At 33.3% G+C, this 19,082-nt stretch overlaps 1 protein-coding gene across 1 annotated transcript; it reads right to left on the reverse strand.

Moving 5' to 3' along the window:
- Window positions 1-1,183: 1,183 nt before the first annotated feature.
- Window positions 1,184-16,467, reverse strand: LOC134231038 (glycosyltransferase-like domain-containing protein 1). Its single transcript, XM_062712940.1, has 9 exons — window positions 16,259-16,467; window positions 11,302-11,469; window positions 10,520-10,677; window positions 3,687-4,164; window positions 3,232-3,341; window positions 2,759-2,903; window positions 2,268-2,338; window positions 1,903-1,994; window positions 1,184-1,277 (listed from the first exon to the last, which is right to left on the reverse strand). Exons 1-9 carry the CDS (start codon window positions 16,459-16,461, stop codon window positions 1,212-1,214), a joined length of 1,491 nt encoding a protein of 496 aa, XP_062568924.1. The 5' UTR covers window positions 16,462-16,467; the 3' UTR covers window positions 1,184-1,211.
- Window positions 16,468-19,082: the final 2,615 nt, after the last annotated feature.

A 19,082-nucleotide genomic window follows, 5' to 3' on the forward strand; every position in this document is an offset into this window, starting at 1 on the left:
ATGATTTAGACATCTGAGGAGTACAATATTCAATATAGCCCAAAGGGCAAAATGAATATTGTACTTCAATGGTGGCTAAATCATCATTTTGACCTCAAAAAACAGCAATAACTGTTTTATTATATGATTAAATGAGAGCAAACTCCTACAAGACTGTTTTTGCTTTAAGGATATCCGATCTTCAGCCAGGAAGGATAACTCCAAAAATTAATATTTAATTTGAAATGCATCAAAATGAAGCTTAAAAATGAATTTTTTTCATGCAACAATTTTCATTTTATTCTTTATAAGATTCAAGGTTTTTGGAAGTCTTAGAAAAGCACTTATAAAAGTTGACATTTGTACCCTATAAAAGGAAAAAAAATTAATACAGTTTTAGAGAAATAAGATTTTCTTGAATCCAGCCTTAGACACCAATGTTTATTGGCATGATATGAAATAAGAAGGGATTTTTGGTGTCTTGCAATTATAGCAAAAGGCTTTTACACTATGTATTAAAGAATACATGACGGAAATAGAAGACAAAAAATACCAAATACCGGTAAGTATAAAAATCATGACAATTTCTCTGAATGCCTGGATACATACCATTTTTTAACCTAAAATATATATTTCTTAATCAATTTGCAATTAGAAAATGCATTGCTGATATTCCAATTCGCTTTTTCTGCAAATATATTGGAGATTTGACAATTTTCCCTATATAATATGATTAACTTTAATCTTTAACTTTAAAGAAATACTGTGGATAAATTTACATAAATTTGTGGATTCAGAGATACTTTTATGAGTATTTTTGATTACTTAACTGCTAATTTTATAAACCTGAGGATCGGACTACCTTAATTGAAAGTTTTAACAAGAAATTGCAACAAAACACATTGCTACAGAAAATATGGAACAGGAATAATTCCTTATATTGACCTGCAATAATTCCATGTATTGACCTGGGAGGTCACATGATTCATTATATTGACCTGCAATAATTCCTTGTATTGACCTGGAGGATCACGTGCAGGTCAATACAACATAGTATTTTTCTAACATTGTTGGATCTCAGCCAATCAGAGAGAGGGAAATTATTCCATCATATAATAATAAAAGTTAATCTTCAATCATTAACAAGTAGTTTTCATGAAGTTTATAAGGAAAGCAACTTTGAAATGAAACTCAAAAGAGAAAATTTAAAATATCATTTATTAGTATAAATATTATACACAAAATAAGTCCTCAAATTCACCTCTCCGTTCTTCCCAAGAAAACTTTGAAATATCTATCTACAAGTTAAAATATAAGAACTACATGAAACATACAATACATGTGGGAGATTTTTTTTTAATAATCTATGGAGTCAATTTTTTCTTTGCTGTTACTTTTACAAAATCAAGTCTGCTTTGATCTAGTTTTAGAACATTACAGATACTAGCAACTCTTAATTGGATAAGCAGCAAACTGTCTGTCATCTAAATTATACTGTACGTGTGCATAATTTGGTGTATCCAAAATTTAGAGCATTCAATGGGTATGTGGTTGTTGGCGTAATCATAAATTAGCGCTGTCCGTTCAGTGTATTGTGTATGTAAATGATTCTTAGCAGTATTCATCATAGGCATTGGAAGCAAATTGAAAGGGGGGGGCTAATTGAAAGTTGGGGGGCTAAACCAACAAAAAAAAGGTAAACCCCAATTTAAAAATGTCTATCTTTGCAAAAAAGTGGGGAGGGGAGGCTAAGCCCCCCCCCCTTAGCCCCCCGGTTCCGACGCCTATGTTCATGAATTAGTGCATTGTTGTCTGTGCCAAAGCTGCTAAAATATGAAGCCCGGTTTTTAAAGTACACATACAGTACTTATTAACTGATTGGTAGTTCCTGAAAATGGAGTTATATACACAACTCAAACACACCTGTATTTTGTGTTCCCTGACCAGGTTTGGATGATGACAAAATCTTCTCAATGTTTTAAACAACTGATTGTCTGTATTATACAAATACTGCTCTGAAACAAAAACATTAGAGTTGCTCTATTATCAATACTTGGTGATACCTCATAAAGTTATCAATTTTACATTATTTAATTTTTACATTTTTATTTCAAGACATTTTCAAGAGCTCAAATTTCTGTGGTACAAAATTCCCAAAAGCTTACTGAAAGGGAATTATGAAACTGAATTCAAAATTGATTTGATTTAAATACAGAGCACATGTTTCACATCATATTAAAGATAAATTAATGTTGATATATTTTGTATGAAAACCTTTCAACACCTACTTGGATATATCTCCGGATAGACCAAACGATTTGGACACAAGGGATAACATTTCATTTGGACTGCTTCCAACCTGTTTTAAAAGAAAGCAAAAATTCTGAAGAAGGAAATTAATGCAAATTTTTTTTAAAAAAGCAAACCCCATGAAGAGAGTTTTACTCTAACAGACCCAAAGTATAAGGGTGGGGGAGTTTTTGTAAAGTAGTCCTTTGCTGTTGTGTACAAAAAAACACCTTTTACTGCTTTTTTTTTTGCTGAAGTTTTAATGTGAAAATTTTCATTTGAAGGTGATATAAACTTCTTTATCTCAGCACAATTTGTTTTTTAATTTTTATTTATTTATTTATTTTTTGGTGGGTGGGGGGTGGGGGTGGGGTAATTTCTATGGAGGGCTACCCACCCCAAACCCCAATCCCATTTTAAACCACATCCTATAAATATAAATGTTACAAAATCTTCTACTACCATTTCATAGTTAGAGGGTAAATCTTACATGGAAACTCCAAAGAATTCATGCAAGGCAGTAGAAACAGCTACATCTGCATTTTCAAGGACACGATGAAATTCTGCCTTGCTTGGCACATACCCCCAGTGTTCCAAATGCTCCTCAAGGATCGGCTTTGATTTCTCAAAAACCTCTAACAAAGAAAGAGAACAATTACTGCACCCAGTGTAACCCAGGATTTTGATACAGAATAAAGGAAAAAAAATTGCATTGTACGATTTTCCAAACTGCAAATCATTCTCCATCAAGTCCCTGAACTCAGGGAAAGTCTAACTTTTAAAGCATTAAACAATGTAAATTGCATCGTACGATTTTATGAACTAAAAATCCTTCATCGTACGAGGCATTAATGGGTCAAAAAAATAAGCTTTATGAAAAGAGTACTTCTGTATTATATCATCAATGAATTTTTTTCTCTATTTGTTGGTGAGGAAATTGATATGTTTGTTTTTCTACAGTACCTAGATTATCAGTAAACTGTTCGCCAAGGACAGACAGCTTAAATCGACACCCCTCTTTGTGTAAACGGATGACAGTGCTAAAGAATGATTCAGGCCCCTTGTCATGTTCCCTGAAATAAATATTTTGTTAACTGCTCTCTTGATTTTAGATTTTGAGACAGATATCAAAAAGGCTCAAAACACTTGATATTTGATTGATTGTCATTGCTGATAAAAGTCATGTACACAGTATCACATTACAGTTCCTCAATATTGCTCTACTTTCTTGCTCTACAAAAATATTTGTTCTTATTCTTAAGATCACTCTTTGCTATGATAATTGAAAGGAATTATTTAATAAATTCAGTAGTTTTGATATGCAATTTTAGTACATACATTGTATTACCAACATTAGTACAGTGTACTTCAACATATGTAAAAGTCAATTACAGCTAATTCAGATAGAATTCTTTTACCATCTGTGAGCCCAAACAATATGCAAAGGCCTCTCTTCCAGTTCAGACAGATTTTTTTTTGACACACTATTCTGAAAGTCATAGGCATTATGAACTTGATTAACAGAATGGTCTGTATTTTTTGGCATCTGATCCATTGAGTTTGAATTCACTGTATATGCTATATTAGATTTGTCAATAAGTGTCTGGCCAGTATTTGATGTCACTAACTTTGGTCTCTTGCTAGTTTCTCCTTCATTTGAATCCAATTCTACCTTCTGATTGGGTGTAACACAGAGAGACTCCTGTGATTCTAAATCAAGATTCCCATTGGTTGTTAATCTCTCAGACTCTGAATCAGCCCCCTGATTGGACAATATTGTCTTTGAGGCTGTGCTCCGATTGGCTGATAATTCCTGAGAAGCTGGGTTACTGATCTGATTGGGCAGTGAAGAATAGGAATCCATCTGCTTTACCTGATCAGTTGAGAACGTTCTATCTGAAAACAGAGTTCATTTTACCCACTTAATATAAAATATCTTTAATTTTATAATAAAATTCCAAATACATGACAAGAATTTATGTATCACTGTGCTAACAGTGATGCCCCCTTCCTTTTAATCATGACATGCAAATCCTAATTTTTATCAGTACTGTTATGAATTCATCAACAACAAAAAAGATAGCTAGCCTACATATCTATATTTAATAGGAATGATTTGAGCATCCTGAAATTGAGTCATCTGAAAGTCCCATCCTTGACTGATAATAACCTTTTACTTTGAAAGCAGCCAGGATTGGGTAGTAGCTTTACAACAACAAGTGGTCAGTGGATCAGTGCGCTCACATGAGTCACAAGATAAATGAATTTTAGATACATTTTTATTAAATTTCATGTATCCTAAATATGGTAATAAACTTTAATTATAATTTTCAGCAAATTAAAATCTTTAATGTTTAATATCAAATGTCAACTAAAAATCTACATTTGTTATCCAGATCACAGCATATACATGTAAATATGTAAGGTTAAGATCAAATCAATCATCTTTAACCATCTACCCTGACCTTGAAGCAAGTGACCCTAAATTTTCATCTTTATATGGATTTTTTTTAGGTATAAAGGCAAAAACAACTCCAAAAAGGTTAATCCTTTTCAATTGTATTATTCAAGTTGTTTCTGAGCAATTCTGCAATTTTTTGCTAAAGTGCAAGTATATAGGATGCATTCTAGCTGTGGTAAGGACTTGTCTTGACACATAGTTAAATTATTCTAGCTATATTCAAATACCTTACAGTTATATTACTATAACTACTGCATTTTGGAGGTGAGGCAAGGAAGCTCTAAATCTTGCCAGATTTCTAAGGTACATATAACATTGTTTACAGAAGTGGCAATTGAATGTTTTGAACAATCATTTTGCAACATATTGCCAAGGGTTGAATTCCAAACAGTAGATTGTCAATAAAGGAAAGTTTAGAGTATTTAATTAGCTTTCAAAAGTCACAAATTTCAATGATTGATATTTGATTAGAAGAGTCTGCTTTGTGAAAAGCATTGCAAAAAATGTAACAAGCAAGAACTAACTCCTGTTAAAGATTTATTAGGCTGGTTCAGCAAATGATTAGCTAGATATTTCACCTGGATCTCTTTCTTATCTGTCCTTATAAATTCCACAATGGTCAGTCTTGCATTGTATTCATTAGCACATTGCCCCCATCCCAATCGCATCATCTCGGGTCTTTCCGTCAGAGGTCAGAGAAACAACCTCGAAAGTATTAACATTGCCGGATGTTAAAATTTTATACATTTCCTGTTTAGTCAAATGTAGGATAGATGGAGTTAGAAGTCCCTTCTATAGTATATTTTAGGTAATATCATTACATTGAATAAAGTTAAACTCCACATTCCACAGATAAAATGTCTCCATGCATTTATTTCAAATATCATGAAAAAGGAGGTTTGTCATGGCGTCTACCATATACATTCGAGGTCGTTTTTCCACTAGTCAGAAAGGCCCGAGAAGTTGCGATTGGCCCCCATCCAACAGACATTTCCTATTTTCACTGCAAAAGAGCTCCACTAAGTAATTGCAATATCAAGTATTGGTGTCCCCTACTTGTACAAGTTTGTATTTAATAAGAAATCAATAGGTTGAAGGGTATAAAATATATCATGTATCATGAAAGCTTTGATAGTCTGTAGGCCCCATACCGTAAATCTGGAAATTTTTGCTGTAGATAAAGTTTTAGCAAATTTGCGAGTTCATTGCATTCGCAAAAATATTTTTCTTAAAAATAAATCACAAATAAGATAATATAAACAAAGCAGTGGTCATTCGCAAAATTTTGAAACATAAAAATTAATCAACAGCATTTTGACCCCCCCAAAATAAAATCCCCAGATTTACGGTATACATGTACCACACACACACTAATTATGATCCATATGTGTTATATTGTTACTTCAATAACTTATTATTTTGTAAGATAGTTATTTGGTATTTATAGACAAGGGAAAAGAAAAATCTAAAATGGTCATTGTTGTTTAAAATCTTGGACTTATCAAAAGAAATATGCCTGTGTAATATGAAAGCCCTAGTACTAACTGTTCAAAAGTTATGACCATGCAAAGTTAAAATTTTCAAAAAATAGGTCATACTCTAAGGTCAAGGCCAATAAGTCAGAGGTATTTATACCCATTAAAAGGCCTTGTCATGATGAATATACATGTGAAGTGTGAAAGCCCTAGCACCAACTGTTAAAAAAATTATGGCATAGGTAGGTCAAATTCCAAAGTAAAGGTCAAGAGGTCAAATTTGGTGGTACCCTAAGAAAGGTCTTGTCACAAGGAATATATGTGTGAAATATGAAAGCCATAGCCCCATCCAATCAAATGTTATGGGAAAGGTTAAAGTTTTTGCGAAAACAGACAGACACAGACTGAAAAGGCAAAAGTATACACCAATGAATTTTTTATTACCGATGCATAAAAGCTAAGTGAATTACAATGTTGTAATATAATAAAACTACAATTACACAATCTTACGAACATTATCAAACACTGAAAACAATCTTATGAAAATCAAAATATAAACAAAAGCTTATTTTTGTACATTTTCTTGGGATGCATGTGTACAAAGGTATCCTTGTCATTATGCAGAAAGTGATTATGAGTAAACAGTTGAAGGGGAAGGGATCAATGTATGAAGTGTGGCTCATACATCACCTGTTTACATATGCAAACATGATTGTCACTTTTTTGTTTACACAATGTAATTTTTACCCCAATAACTGCAAGCAATGTAGATTAAATATTTGAATTTCAAAGTCAAATTATTGCTCCCATGGAACGGTTTATAGATAAATAGCAGTAAAGTTCAAACGCTACCATTGTGTGTGATTACCAAACATGATCCTGAATTAATGATTTATTTAATCAAGAAATTATAAATTCAATTTGTACATATATTGCATAAGTTTTATGGCGCATTATTCCTTATACCAATAAATACGTCTGTTTTTTAAACATCGACCAAATTTCTTGATCATCTTTTTATTTCTTATGAAAACAACATGGTCCACAAGACATGCTAAAAGCAAGTCACTCGTGAAGATTTCTTGAATAATGGTTCCTGTTCTTCTTCAATATGATTATTTGTACAGACATAACTTTAATAAAATATGTTTCAATGTTTGTTTTTTGTTAGTATGGGAATATGCTTACATAGGTTTTAATATGTATATTATATATGCAACAGTTGCAAGACTAATTCCCATACTTACAACTATTAAAGACAGCATTTTTGTGTTTAAAAACAAATAACAATCCTTTAGACAGTTTTAATTTACACTAGTTTACAGATTCTATATTCCAACGGTACAATACAACTAGAGGCTTGTGGGCCACAATGCTCACCTGAGTCACCTTTATTAAGCAATTATTTTATTGGGAATTATTTTCCCTGGAATTCACCTTTTTCTTTTTGAATTATACATTATTATTGCCCCATCACTGGCCATCAGAACTCTACAGGTTCTTTGAATCCACATAACATGGGGTGCTTTAATATCAATCTGACTAATATGGCCTTGCAGTAATGGAAAAGACATTTCTTTTCTGTTTAATGCAATGCATAAAATGTGCTCCTGGTTTTAAGATTTTCCTATAGATATATTCAAAGGAAAAATTAGAGCTAGATAACATCAATATAAAGGCATGTATAAAGGCACAATCTTCACCTTATAACTTCGCTTTATGTGAGATGTACACTCACTTATCTCAATTATCTCAATTATCTCAGCATGACAACCATCATTACACACATCTTATATATCTCAAGCACCAAGTGCCATATGCACCTTATATGATACATGTACTGACATGTTGATTCCCTCTGGTGAGCTCTTAATTGGTCCCATCTAACCCCAGAGGAAAAAGGATTTGAATTTATAGTACCCCAGGAAGCCTCCCTATAAGTTTCTTCTTCTCTTGCCAGTGTTTATTGAGAAGTTTCTTTTCAGTTAATTCTCTCTAATTTTCCTTTTCTTTATTGACTTCGCTTGGAAGTGGGCATGTCCCTTCATTTGAGCAAACCTGAATCTAAACCACCTGAGGATGCTTCCATTAGTTCCATATTAAAATCACTGATCACAGCTTTGCTGTTCTCCACAAGATGTTTTAAAGATATGTTAGTATACCAGTATATTCCTTTATAAGACTGTGGCTCCACCCTACCCCTAGGAGTTATGATACATGTAATTTACAAACTTGAATCTACACTATCTGAGGATGCTTCCAAATAAGTATCACCAAATATGGCTTTCTTGTTCTTGTGAAGAAAATTTTAAAAGATTTTACCTTGTATTTCCATGTAAAACTTTGATTGCCCATTATGGCCCCACCTTATCCCCGGGGGTCATGATATGAACAAAGTAGTTCATTTGCATGTAACGTTTACTTTAAAAATAAAGTGCCGCGCCACAGCATGATACGCCCGTCAAAAATTACAATTTTCTTCAACAGTTTAGCTTGCAATCACGTCAACCCTGATTCTAAATTTCCATGATTTTTCCATTCCTAAAAAATATTTATCCATCCCCTGTGATGTAAGCATTAGTTATAATAAATATTACATCATTGATGGATTTCTATGCTGGTTGTGTTAGACCTTGTCAAATGCCCATCATATTAAACAATATCAAATTAGTCTTAACAAATTAATCTATATCAAATTAATTTTGAAAAGAAAAGGCTGGCCATCAAATGACATATGCTGTAAACTAACCAACAGTTCTTCTGTCTAATTCCCAAAGGTCATCATACAGCCTGATCAGAGTGATTAAGACAGCTAGCCTGAACTCATTAATTAATCTTTAACTGGATGCTTGTCTACTCATTAATACCAATAGATGAATGGGTCTGCACTATCTACCATAACTTTTTTAAAAACATATGAAATACTCAAAGATTTTTTTTTGTTGACATTTAATGTCCGACAGGTTTTAATATAAAATTCATATGGACATGCTGATTCCACCCCAATCCCATAAAATTAGTTTTTATAAATTAACAATTTTATATAATATAAGATTAGTCTACTATGCAATATTAAATTAGTTTTAATTACTTTTCATTAAATTCATTTTAAAACTTAGGCTAGCCAGCAAGAGCTATTTTTAATCCAACAGGCTCACACATTTGCCCAATACTCAAGGGATATAGATAACACCATGCTCTATCTATTAGCGAACTCCTCACACTCAAAACTCATTAATTTCTCTCTAATTTGACATGCAATTTTCTGTTATCAAAATTCTTCTTGAGTCTTGACCAGTGCTTGATAATTACACTCATGGGAGAGGTAGGATTTCTTTAACATACATAATATTTGTTATAGATTGCTGTCAAGTATATGCTTTAAAAAAATAAGTATTTTTCTTGATTTAACACTTTTTTAATAAGGACAGTGCAATACTCTTACATTATTTGGGATGTGTAAATGAATAGTAAAAAGACACATTTTTTTTAAAATTTCATTTAAATCAAAGGTCACAGTGACCTTGAAATAGGTCACAACACACCTTCTACCTAAGATGCATAAACTGGCCAAGTTTGATGTTTGTAAGTCTTATAGTTTTCTAGTTATGGGCCGGAAAGGATTTTTCCATATTTGGCTATATCTTCTTAATTAAAGGTCAGAGCGACCTACTTTTTGTGCGCGACACACCTTCTACCCAAGATGCATCAGATGACAAAGTTTGATAATCCTAGGCCTAATAGTTTTAAAGTTATGAGCCGGAAACGAAAAGCTAACAGACAGACAGACGGACAGACGGACGGACACGAAGCCTATAACATAATACGTCCCGTCTTAAGACGGGCGTATAAAAACAATTTGATCCTTATTATGGCTCATTCTTGTGATATAAACATTTTGAAAACTACATGAAATGAGGACAATTGAATTAAATTAAATAAAGTTTAATAACATTTTGTTTTTTAATCTTTGTGGTATTTTTTTTCATATAGATATCATTGCACAATATTATGATTTTTTGGACCTCTATAAAAGACATAACAGCAAACACTAATGCATGTATATGCAAAAATTCCATGAATCATGGATCTTATTCTTAGAATATAACAAAACTCCTCATGGTTATAGCTTAATGACAAGAAAAATATCTGCTCAAGTGACCAAGCTTATAAAACGTTACCCTGTCTCAGCAGGAATTGGACAATGCTATTGATGATATTGTACAAGAAAGTAGCTAAAGGCAGATAACTCTTAAAACATTTCATGGCTTTGTGGCATTGGCAGATAAAATCTCTCTATGAGAAATAGACTTACCGAGTAAAGGGAAATAAATGACTTGACATTTAGATCTGATCTGGGCTGCCAAATTTTTGGGTCGATAGTCTGGGATAATGTGCAGAAAATGGTTGATGGAAGATAAGAAGGATTCCATGTTGTGATGGGAGTTAAAGACAACTCTGTCTGCAACTAAACTGTAAATCAAAAAAACTTAATTATTATAAATAATGAAATTAAAAGACAAATATTATGCACAGTAAAACTTGCTGGATCTGGCCATAAGCAGTCATGTAAATTTTCACTGGATTAGAAAACATCCAGATTGGAGAACAAAAATCATCACCCAAGCTGTCTAGACTACAATAAATCACTATATCTTCTGCAAAAAATGTATTGATTTTCATATGCCCACAGACAAAAAAATGAAGAAAGTGAAAATTAAACTTGTCTATCATCCAATTTTTCAGTGGAAAATGAACAATTTAGCATAATTTGGGTGGATTATCTTCACTGTAAGTAAAGTTAGACATTATCTTAGTTGTTTCTTGTATTTATTTTTATTTTCAAACGACTTTTTGAATTTAAAATATGACATTAAATATGATAAAGAGAACACCAAAATAACCGCCCCCTTTTTGCAAATTTCTAAGCGCCCGGGGCGGTTAATAGGGATTATACGGTAATCCTCATAGAAATTTGTAAACTTGTACTTGTTCGGGTCATATTTACAGTAATTACATGTATTCACTGAAAATACAATAGCAAGGAGTTTTAAACTTATAGACTGTTCAGTGAAAAATGAAATCCAAAAATCTCACCATGACAGAATCTGGTTATAGCCATGCTGAATATCTCTCTCTTTCTTTTCTCTCACAGGATAAACAAGTTGATTTTCATGAAAATAAATGATTTTCTTCAGTGGTGCCAAGTCTGGTCTAAGAGCTATTAGCTCTGCTAAATTCAGGACACTACTGCAGAAAAGGACCCTGTTAAAAAGATACAGTTTTTGACTTCATGACAATGCATCTATCCAATTCTAAGAAACTGCAATCATCAATACTGTACAATTAAATCAACTTTTATTAGAATGTGACAAGTATCCTCAAGTATCACAACACTCATGGCATTCTTTTTACCTGCCAAAATACAGAGTATGTCATATGAAATTATTTGTTGGATCATGAATTAAATATGTAGATTTTTTTTCCTAAGATGCAATAACTGAGAGCAAAGAATGATTTTCAAACTAAAAGTTGTCAAAAATAATAACTGGTTCACATTTCTGTAGCAAACAAATTCAGAGCCTCCTCTCTACTTTCTGTCCTTCCTACAGACATCTGTTTATTAACAGACAATAACTGATATCTTCAGCAGTGGTCTCCTGACATTTTGCAAAGTCCTTAAGGGCACAGTGCTCACCTGTGTTACACTGGTCCTTTCTGCTCCAAAATGATTTTAAAAATTTGCTCCTCTGTATTACTATTCTGTAGACACACAAATTCTGGAGGGGATCAGATTTCGTTCATTTGTTATCTATAACGGTTTCTTGGACATTTAATTTTGTCAATTTGAAAGTAAACCTATTCAATATATATCGTCATATGAAAATTTCGTTTGGGGTGTTTTTATAATTGTTAACAATGAAATTAACCAAATTTAATCCCCATTGAAATTTTCTGCTTTTACAGTAATATGAATTTGACCAAACATATGGGTTCACATAGCTGTCGATTTTAGACAATCCATTGGAGATTTTAACAACAGATTTTAATCAGCATATTTCAGTACACATCTTTTTATAAGTTTTCTCACTTTTATTTCAAGGAAAAGCTCTTGTTATCAAAATATATATGATATCTTCCAAGTGTTGTCATTTATCATTCTAACATACTTTAAATCTGGTTTAAAATAAATTATAAGATAATGATACAGTGGACCCTCATTTATCCGGACGCTTTGGTCCCCAGTTAATTTGTCCGGATACGTGAAGCATCCGGATATCTGAATCACCAGTTAAACAAGACAAAATAACATTTAAAAATTTCGTTCCAATGAAAAATCGTCCGGATACTGAAGCATCCGGATATCTGACGTCCGGATATCTGAGGGTCCACTGTATTTGTATTTCTAAACTGAAGATGTATAAATAAAATATATTAGTTTTCAGTATTTAGGGGAATTCACATGTCATTTCCACAGGCACTTGTTTTGGAAATAAAATTTTAACCCATAGTATAATAATAACACAAGGTATCTAACTCCGAATTAGACTCAGTACCCCCCTCCTCAGAAACGTACTCATTTACAATTTTAAGAGGGAATGTAATGGCAATGTGTTTAATACCATTGTCTTCTACGATAATTTATCTACACAACCATATACAGCAAGCATGTCTTTGTTTTCATTTTTCTCCGTAAAAAGTGTCAAAACCCAGCTCAGCGAGTGTAAAAGTCGAACTAAACCACGAAATGATATGTGCTAATCTCAGACAAAGAAGAAAATTTAAAAATTAGTGGATTAAAAAATACAATTCCACTTTCTTCCAGATTTGAAATATTGCATTGAATAAATAGAATTTGATTAAGTCTCATTTTATATAAAAACACAATGACATATTTTCAATGTAATTTTAGAAACAGATTTTTAGCCAATCAAAATCACGGTGCGGGATTAGCACATACCGTTTCATGGTTTAGTTCGACTTTTCCACTTGGCGAGCTGGGTTTTGACTCTGTTTACTGAGATAAACAAAAACAAAGTCAGGCATGCCATGTATGGTTGTGTAGATAAATTATCGTAAAAGACAATAGTATTACATTTCCTCTGAAATTGTAAATGAGTGAGTTTCTGAGGAGGGGGGTACTGAGTCTAATTCAGAGTTAGATACCTTGTGTTATTATTATACTATGTGTTAAATGGTCATTTCATATGGAATCACATGGATTTGCAATATTAAATGTCTTACTCTTATATCAGTTAAAACATAGGTAATCAGAGATTACAGAGCTCACCTCAACAAATGTTGTCTTTAAGTAAGGCAAAGTCACACAATTAACCAACAAAAAGTATACATTCCAAAAATGAAAATATTTTTAAAAGCAATTTTGATCTGATACTTTGAAATAGACCTACATAAAAAATTTAAACTACTTCTTCATGACAATGTAATGAAAATCCAGCATCTGAAGCAAATTTGAGAGTTTTCATCTCTTGATGCAGCATTTGTGCAAGTTTGGTTTATACAATGTTATATAAGCCTTATAGTTTTTGGTAATAGACCTGCAACCATAACTTTTACCTTGTCTATTATCTGAAAAATGTATGTCCAATTCAGCATCCGAAGCAAGTCCATTAGTGTGCATCCTTAGATGTATCATCCATGCAAGTTTGCTCATTATAGGGCTCATAGTTTATTGGAAATGAAACATGCATCAAAAACTTTTGATTATTCACTCAACCGGAAAATGTAGGTCAGATTCAGCATCCGAAGCAAGCCTGGGAGTATGCATCCTTAGATGTATCATCTATGCAAGATTGGTCATTAAGAACTCATAGTTCCTTGGAAATGAAACCTGCACCAAAAACTTTTGACTATTCACTCAACCGGAAAATGTAGGTCAGATTCAGCATCCGAAGCAAGCCTGGTAGTGTGCATCCTTAGATGTATCATCCATGCAAGTTTGGTCAACATAGGGCTTAAAGTTACTTGCAAATGAAACCTGCACCAAAAACATTAACCTGTTCGCTCAACTGGAAAATGTAGGTCAGATTCAGCATCCGAAGCAAGCCCGGTAGTATGCATCCTTAGATGTATCATCCATGCAAGTTTGGTCAACATAGGGCTTATAGTTACTTGCAAATGAAACCTACACCAAAAACATTAACCTGTTCACTCAACCGGAAAATGTAGGTCAGATTCAGCATCCGAAGCAAGCCCGGTAGTATGCATCCTTAGATGTATCATCCATGCAAGTTTGGTCAACATAGGGCTTATAGTTACTTGCAAATGAAACCTGCACCAAAAACTTTAACCTGTTCACTCAACCGGAAAATGTAGGTCAGATGCAGCAACCCAAGCAAGCCTGGTAGTATGCATTCTTAGATGTATCATCCAAGCAAGTTTGGTCAACACAGGGCTTATAGTTACTTGGAAATGAAACCTACACCAAAAACTTTAACCTGTTCACTCAACCGGAAAATGTAGGTCAGATTCAGCATCCGAAGCAAGCCCGGTAGTATGCATCCTTAGATGTATCATCCATCCAAGTTTGGTCAACATAGGGCTTATAGTTACTTGGAAATGAAACCCACACCAAAAACTGCACCAAAAATGTTAACCTGCTCCAAAAACATTAACCTGGTAATTCCTTTGCTGAAATTGCAGCATCTGAAACTTTGACTGGTACAATAAAACACACTAAAACCATCTTCCATGCACGTCTAATCAGTATAGGACACAGAAGTAATTAAAAAGAAAACTGCTCCAAAAAACTTAACCTTAACCTGGGACGCCGACGCCGACGCCGAGGGTATCAAATAAGCTCCCCCCAACTTCGTTGAGGTGAGCTAAAAATTCATTCCATATATATTTTAGATGATCATGTTAATTAAAACCTGATCTGTCAATGCTTATTTTTTTCCCAGGTCAAGTAATTCCTAATCATGCAAAAATCTGTATTACTGAATTTGTTATCAAACTGCATACTGTATACAGGACTTTAATCTGTACAGTGCACTTTTAATTACATTATTATAAAATTAAATTCTACATTTTATATAAAATCTAATGCCAATTTTATACAAATGGTACTGTTTCGATTATTGGCCGATGATCAGTTGGTTAAAGTCAACCGATGCTACCGATTAATCGATTCTGATTTTCAACTGTTTTGACAACACTATACCTTCACATTCCCCTCTGCAGCTATATTTTTAAAAAAAAAAAGCCCCCTCCCCTCCCCCCCAAAAAAAATTGCACTAACTTAGCTGCAGATCTGTCATAGCTCTCTGCTTGATGAAAATTCGGACAGATAAAGCAGAGAGCTACAGATCCAACCGTTGTAAAAACCTTCGATTTACGCAGACAATTTTTTGTCGCTCACTTTGGGTATTTTTTCTTGTATTTCATACTTTCCCCAGCTTTAAATATGGCATTTAATAACAAATCAAACATTTAACTTCAATTCCTGATGATTTTCTTACCTTTCAATGCAAACAAATGGCTGTTTGTGGTTACGGACGTCGAAACAGAACTCTTTTACACCGACAATACAAAACTATATACCGGACTGATTCGGACCGTTAAATAAAGATAAATAAACTTTGATAAAGTATCAAAAATAAGAGTTAAATATTTAATTAATTATAGGATACAATTCTAAAACCCAGAGAAAGTTTAAACTACATGAAATAAATACCTAGAATAGCAAACAAAAATCGTCGGCGTAAATTGAAGGTTTTTACAGTGCTTGGATCTGTAGCTCTCTGCTTTATCTGTCCGAATTTTCTCAAGCAGAGAGCTACAGTTCTGTAGCTAGCACTAACCAAGTGTTTGTAAATTTATATGAATAAATAAATCCAAGTGGCTAGATCAGTTCAAATTGGAACAGTGGTTTTGGAGAACTGAGAATTCAAAGATAAAAAAACAACAGATGACAGATGACAAAGTTTGCATGTGCATAATGCTTCAGAAATTCCACTAAATTATAAACGTTGGTAGATCTACATGTGTTTTATCATAAGATCTGATCTTTTTCACTAGTACTTCAACTCACTTGTAATTTTCGGAGAAGGGTATATTTTGAGCCAAGTACAGAGCAGCGACCCTTGATCTCCAGTGCCATTTCTTGGCTGTCATTGTAACCAAATGGCAATCTGGGATTGCACTGTAAATCATATCTATGAGCTGCTTGTGTGAACCCCCGTAGAATGGTTCTACCAAGAGATTCACCGCTTTGGTTTCCGAGGTTGAGTTCATCTCGATTCGAAATCATGTAGGATAATGAATATTTAAACTAAAAAAGATATTGAGCCGACACAATATTTTTTTTCCGGGAAAATTTTTACCTCGTACATCGATCAGCAAACCATGTTTTTATTGAATATTAGACGATTTAATTTTAAAACTAATATACTATCTTTAATGTTATTACTATTATTAAATCAGTTTTTTATTGACTTTGACCAAAGTTTAAAAAGAAAATCCAAGGATCGGCGTTTCGAAAAAAAGGGGGAGGGTTTTTTCATTCAACGACACCCCGGCCCCTGCTTACACATATAAAATTTTGTCGAACACTCTCTTCCACTGAAATAAGAACGGCACTGCCTTATAGCAGAACACTACTATTGCATTGTGTCAACCTCCATTACATTATGTCAACTCTTTATGACATTAACCCACACTACTATTGCATTGTGTCAACCTTCCATTACATTATGTCAACTCTTTATGACATTGATTAACCCACACTACTATTGCATTATGTCAACCTTCCATTAGATTATGTCAACTCTTTATGACATTAACCCACACTACTATTGCATTATGTCAACCTTCCATTATATTATGTCAACTCTTTATGACATTAACACACAGGTACTTGTGGACAGGACCCCCCCCCCCCGATATTCAGCCCCGGGGCTTATTGGACATATTATTTAAGAAATTACATTTATTACGCTTATACACCATGTGTACAACATGAAAAAATCGAAAAAACCCCAATACAATCGTTCCACGAAAAAAAAAAAACCCCACTATGGAACGCCATCACTGCCCTATTCCCCATTTTCAAAAGGTGAGTTATTTCCCCTGAAGGGAACTCTTTTACTGTGTTTAATACGCATGCGCTATAAATAAAGTCACTTCCGCGGACGTTCTTGATGTAAACATGTTTATGGTGTAATGCATCTGTCATATGGAAAAATGTTATTGTGCTTGTGAATAAAAAGAAATCTTAACTGATTCGTATTTTTTTTAAATTGTCCACTCATAGTCTCTTTCTGGATTTGTATTAATCTGTGTAATACTATAATAAGGTGCTGTGTGCCCCCCCCCCCCTTACAAAAAAAAAAAAAAAGAAACAAATTACTGATAAAATGCTGATACGTATTCGAATAGGCCTATTAAAAAAAAAAGCTAATAAGCTAATTTTCGGTAGTAGATATTCTGCAGACGGATCATCATTATTTACAAAATGTGCGGAACAAATTTTTAGTTATAAAGTTTTTTTTTCTATTATACGTCTCTGTTTTTAAGAATTAATCTAGCCTGCTGCAGCCATATTTTCTTTGTATCTCTAGGAATTTTTTGGAGACTGATGATTACCTCTGAAATTGCTGCATATACAGCAGTACTTCGTCTTCCGCGACCGATACCAAGAAACTGCGTTTTTGCTCGATTGTATGTCATAACATAGAACTTTTACTTTTACAAGAACACATTTGGTGACAATTAAAGGCCTATTTCATTTGAATTAACAGTGTTTCTAGAATTTTTTATTTGTAAAATAATTGATTCACCATATGTAGTATTAAAACTTTGAATAGAATTCTAAATGAATAATTTAATCTCATGTCCTCATGTAACAAAGAAAGACTAATTAAAATAGCATTGACCTGAATTCGTGTTACATATATCGTATAAAGTCTGAGCTGCATTTAATCAAAGTTTTAGTGTAGGATCTAAGCATATGTACATGTATATTCCGGAGTAAAATACACATTTTGTTTTAGATCAGAGAATTGAGAGCAGAACCACGAAATTGATACAATAATTTCCTAGCGTATTTCTCGTTAATTAACGGAAAACATTCTTTTCTCAACTGTTATTTATTTTTTAAGAATCCTTTCAGTGTAAGTACATGTATTTATTTTTATAAGTTATTCTTTTTTGCAAAGTGTGTAAAAAACAATATGTGAGAGAGAGAGAGAGAGAATCATGTAACCCCATGTAACTGACATACATGTACATCTGTGAAAAAATATATGTACCGTAATTTTATTGAAATCACAATTATAGTAATTCTAATAATTTTCAATTTTCACAACTGTGGTTCATGTTCAACTGTTCAACCCATTTACATATTCGTTCTATGTACCTGTACGCACAGGGGGGGGGGGGTCAAGGAGCTTAGCCACACCCCCACTTTTTTCCCAATATTACTTTTTCTATTGAAAATGTTCATTGATAGACAGGTTGCCAACCCCGCCCCCCCCCCCCCACACACACACACAGTTAATACTACGGTAAAGTTATATAAGAGAAATGTAGTATTGTATGCCAAGGAACTGGTACTGAAATAAGTAGCTTTTTCAACTTTGGGCAAGGTTTTTCTTTGCTTGTCAACTTTTCAAGGTAAGAAAAAAATATTTCTTTAGCTACCCCCCCCCCCCACTTTTAAAGACGTTGCTTCGTGTCTGGCTAATTCGTATAGCTTTCTAGAAAGGGGGGGGGGGGCTAACAGACCTTTTATAAAATAATTCATTATCTAAAAAAAATGCAAACCGTTTCCTTCTTTTAAAATTTTTAAATACAGCGTGTAAGTTGATCACTATTTTGTTGGATTATCGTAATGTGTAGTCCGCGGAAGTTAGGCT

The sequence above is a fragment of the Saccostrea cucullata genome, unplaced genomic scaffold (genome assembly GCF_032062105.1).
Source record: "Saccostrea cucullata isolate Sc308-1 unplaced genomic scaffold, CSIRO_AGI_Scuc_v1 ctg431, whole genome shotgun sequence".
Classification (NCBI taxonomy): domain Eukaryota; kingdom Metazoa; phylum Mollusca; class Bivalvia; order Ostreida; family Ostreidae; genus Saccostrea; species Saccostrea cuccullata.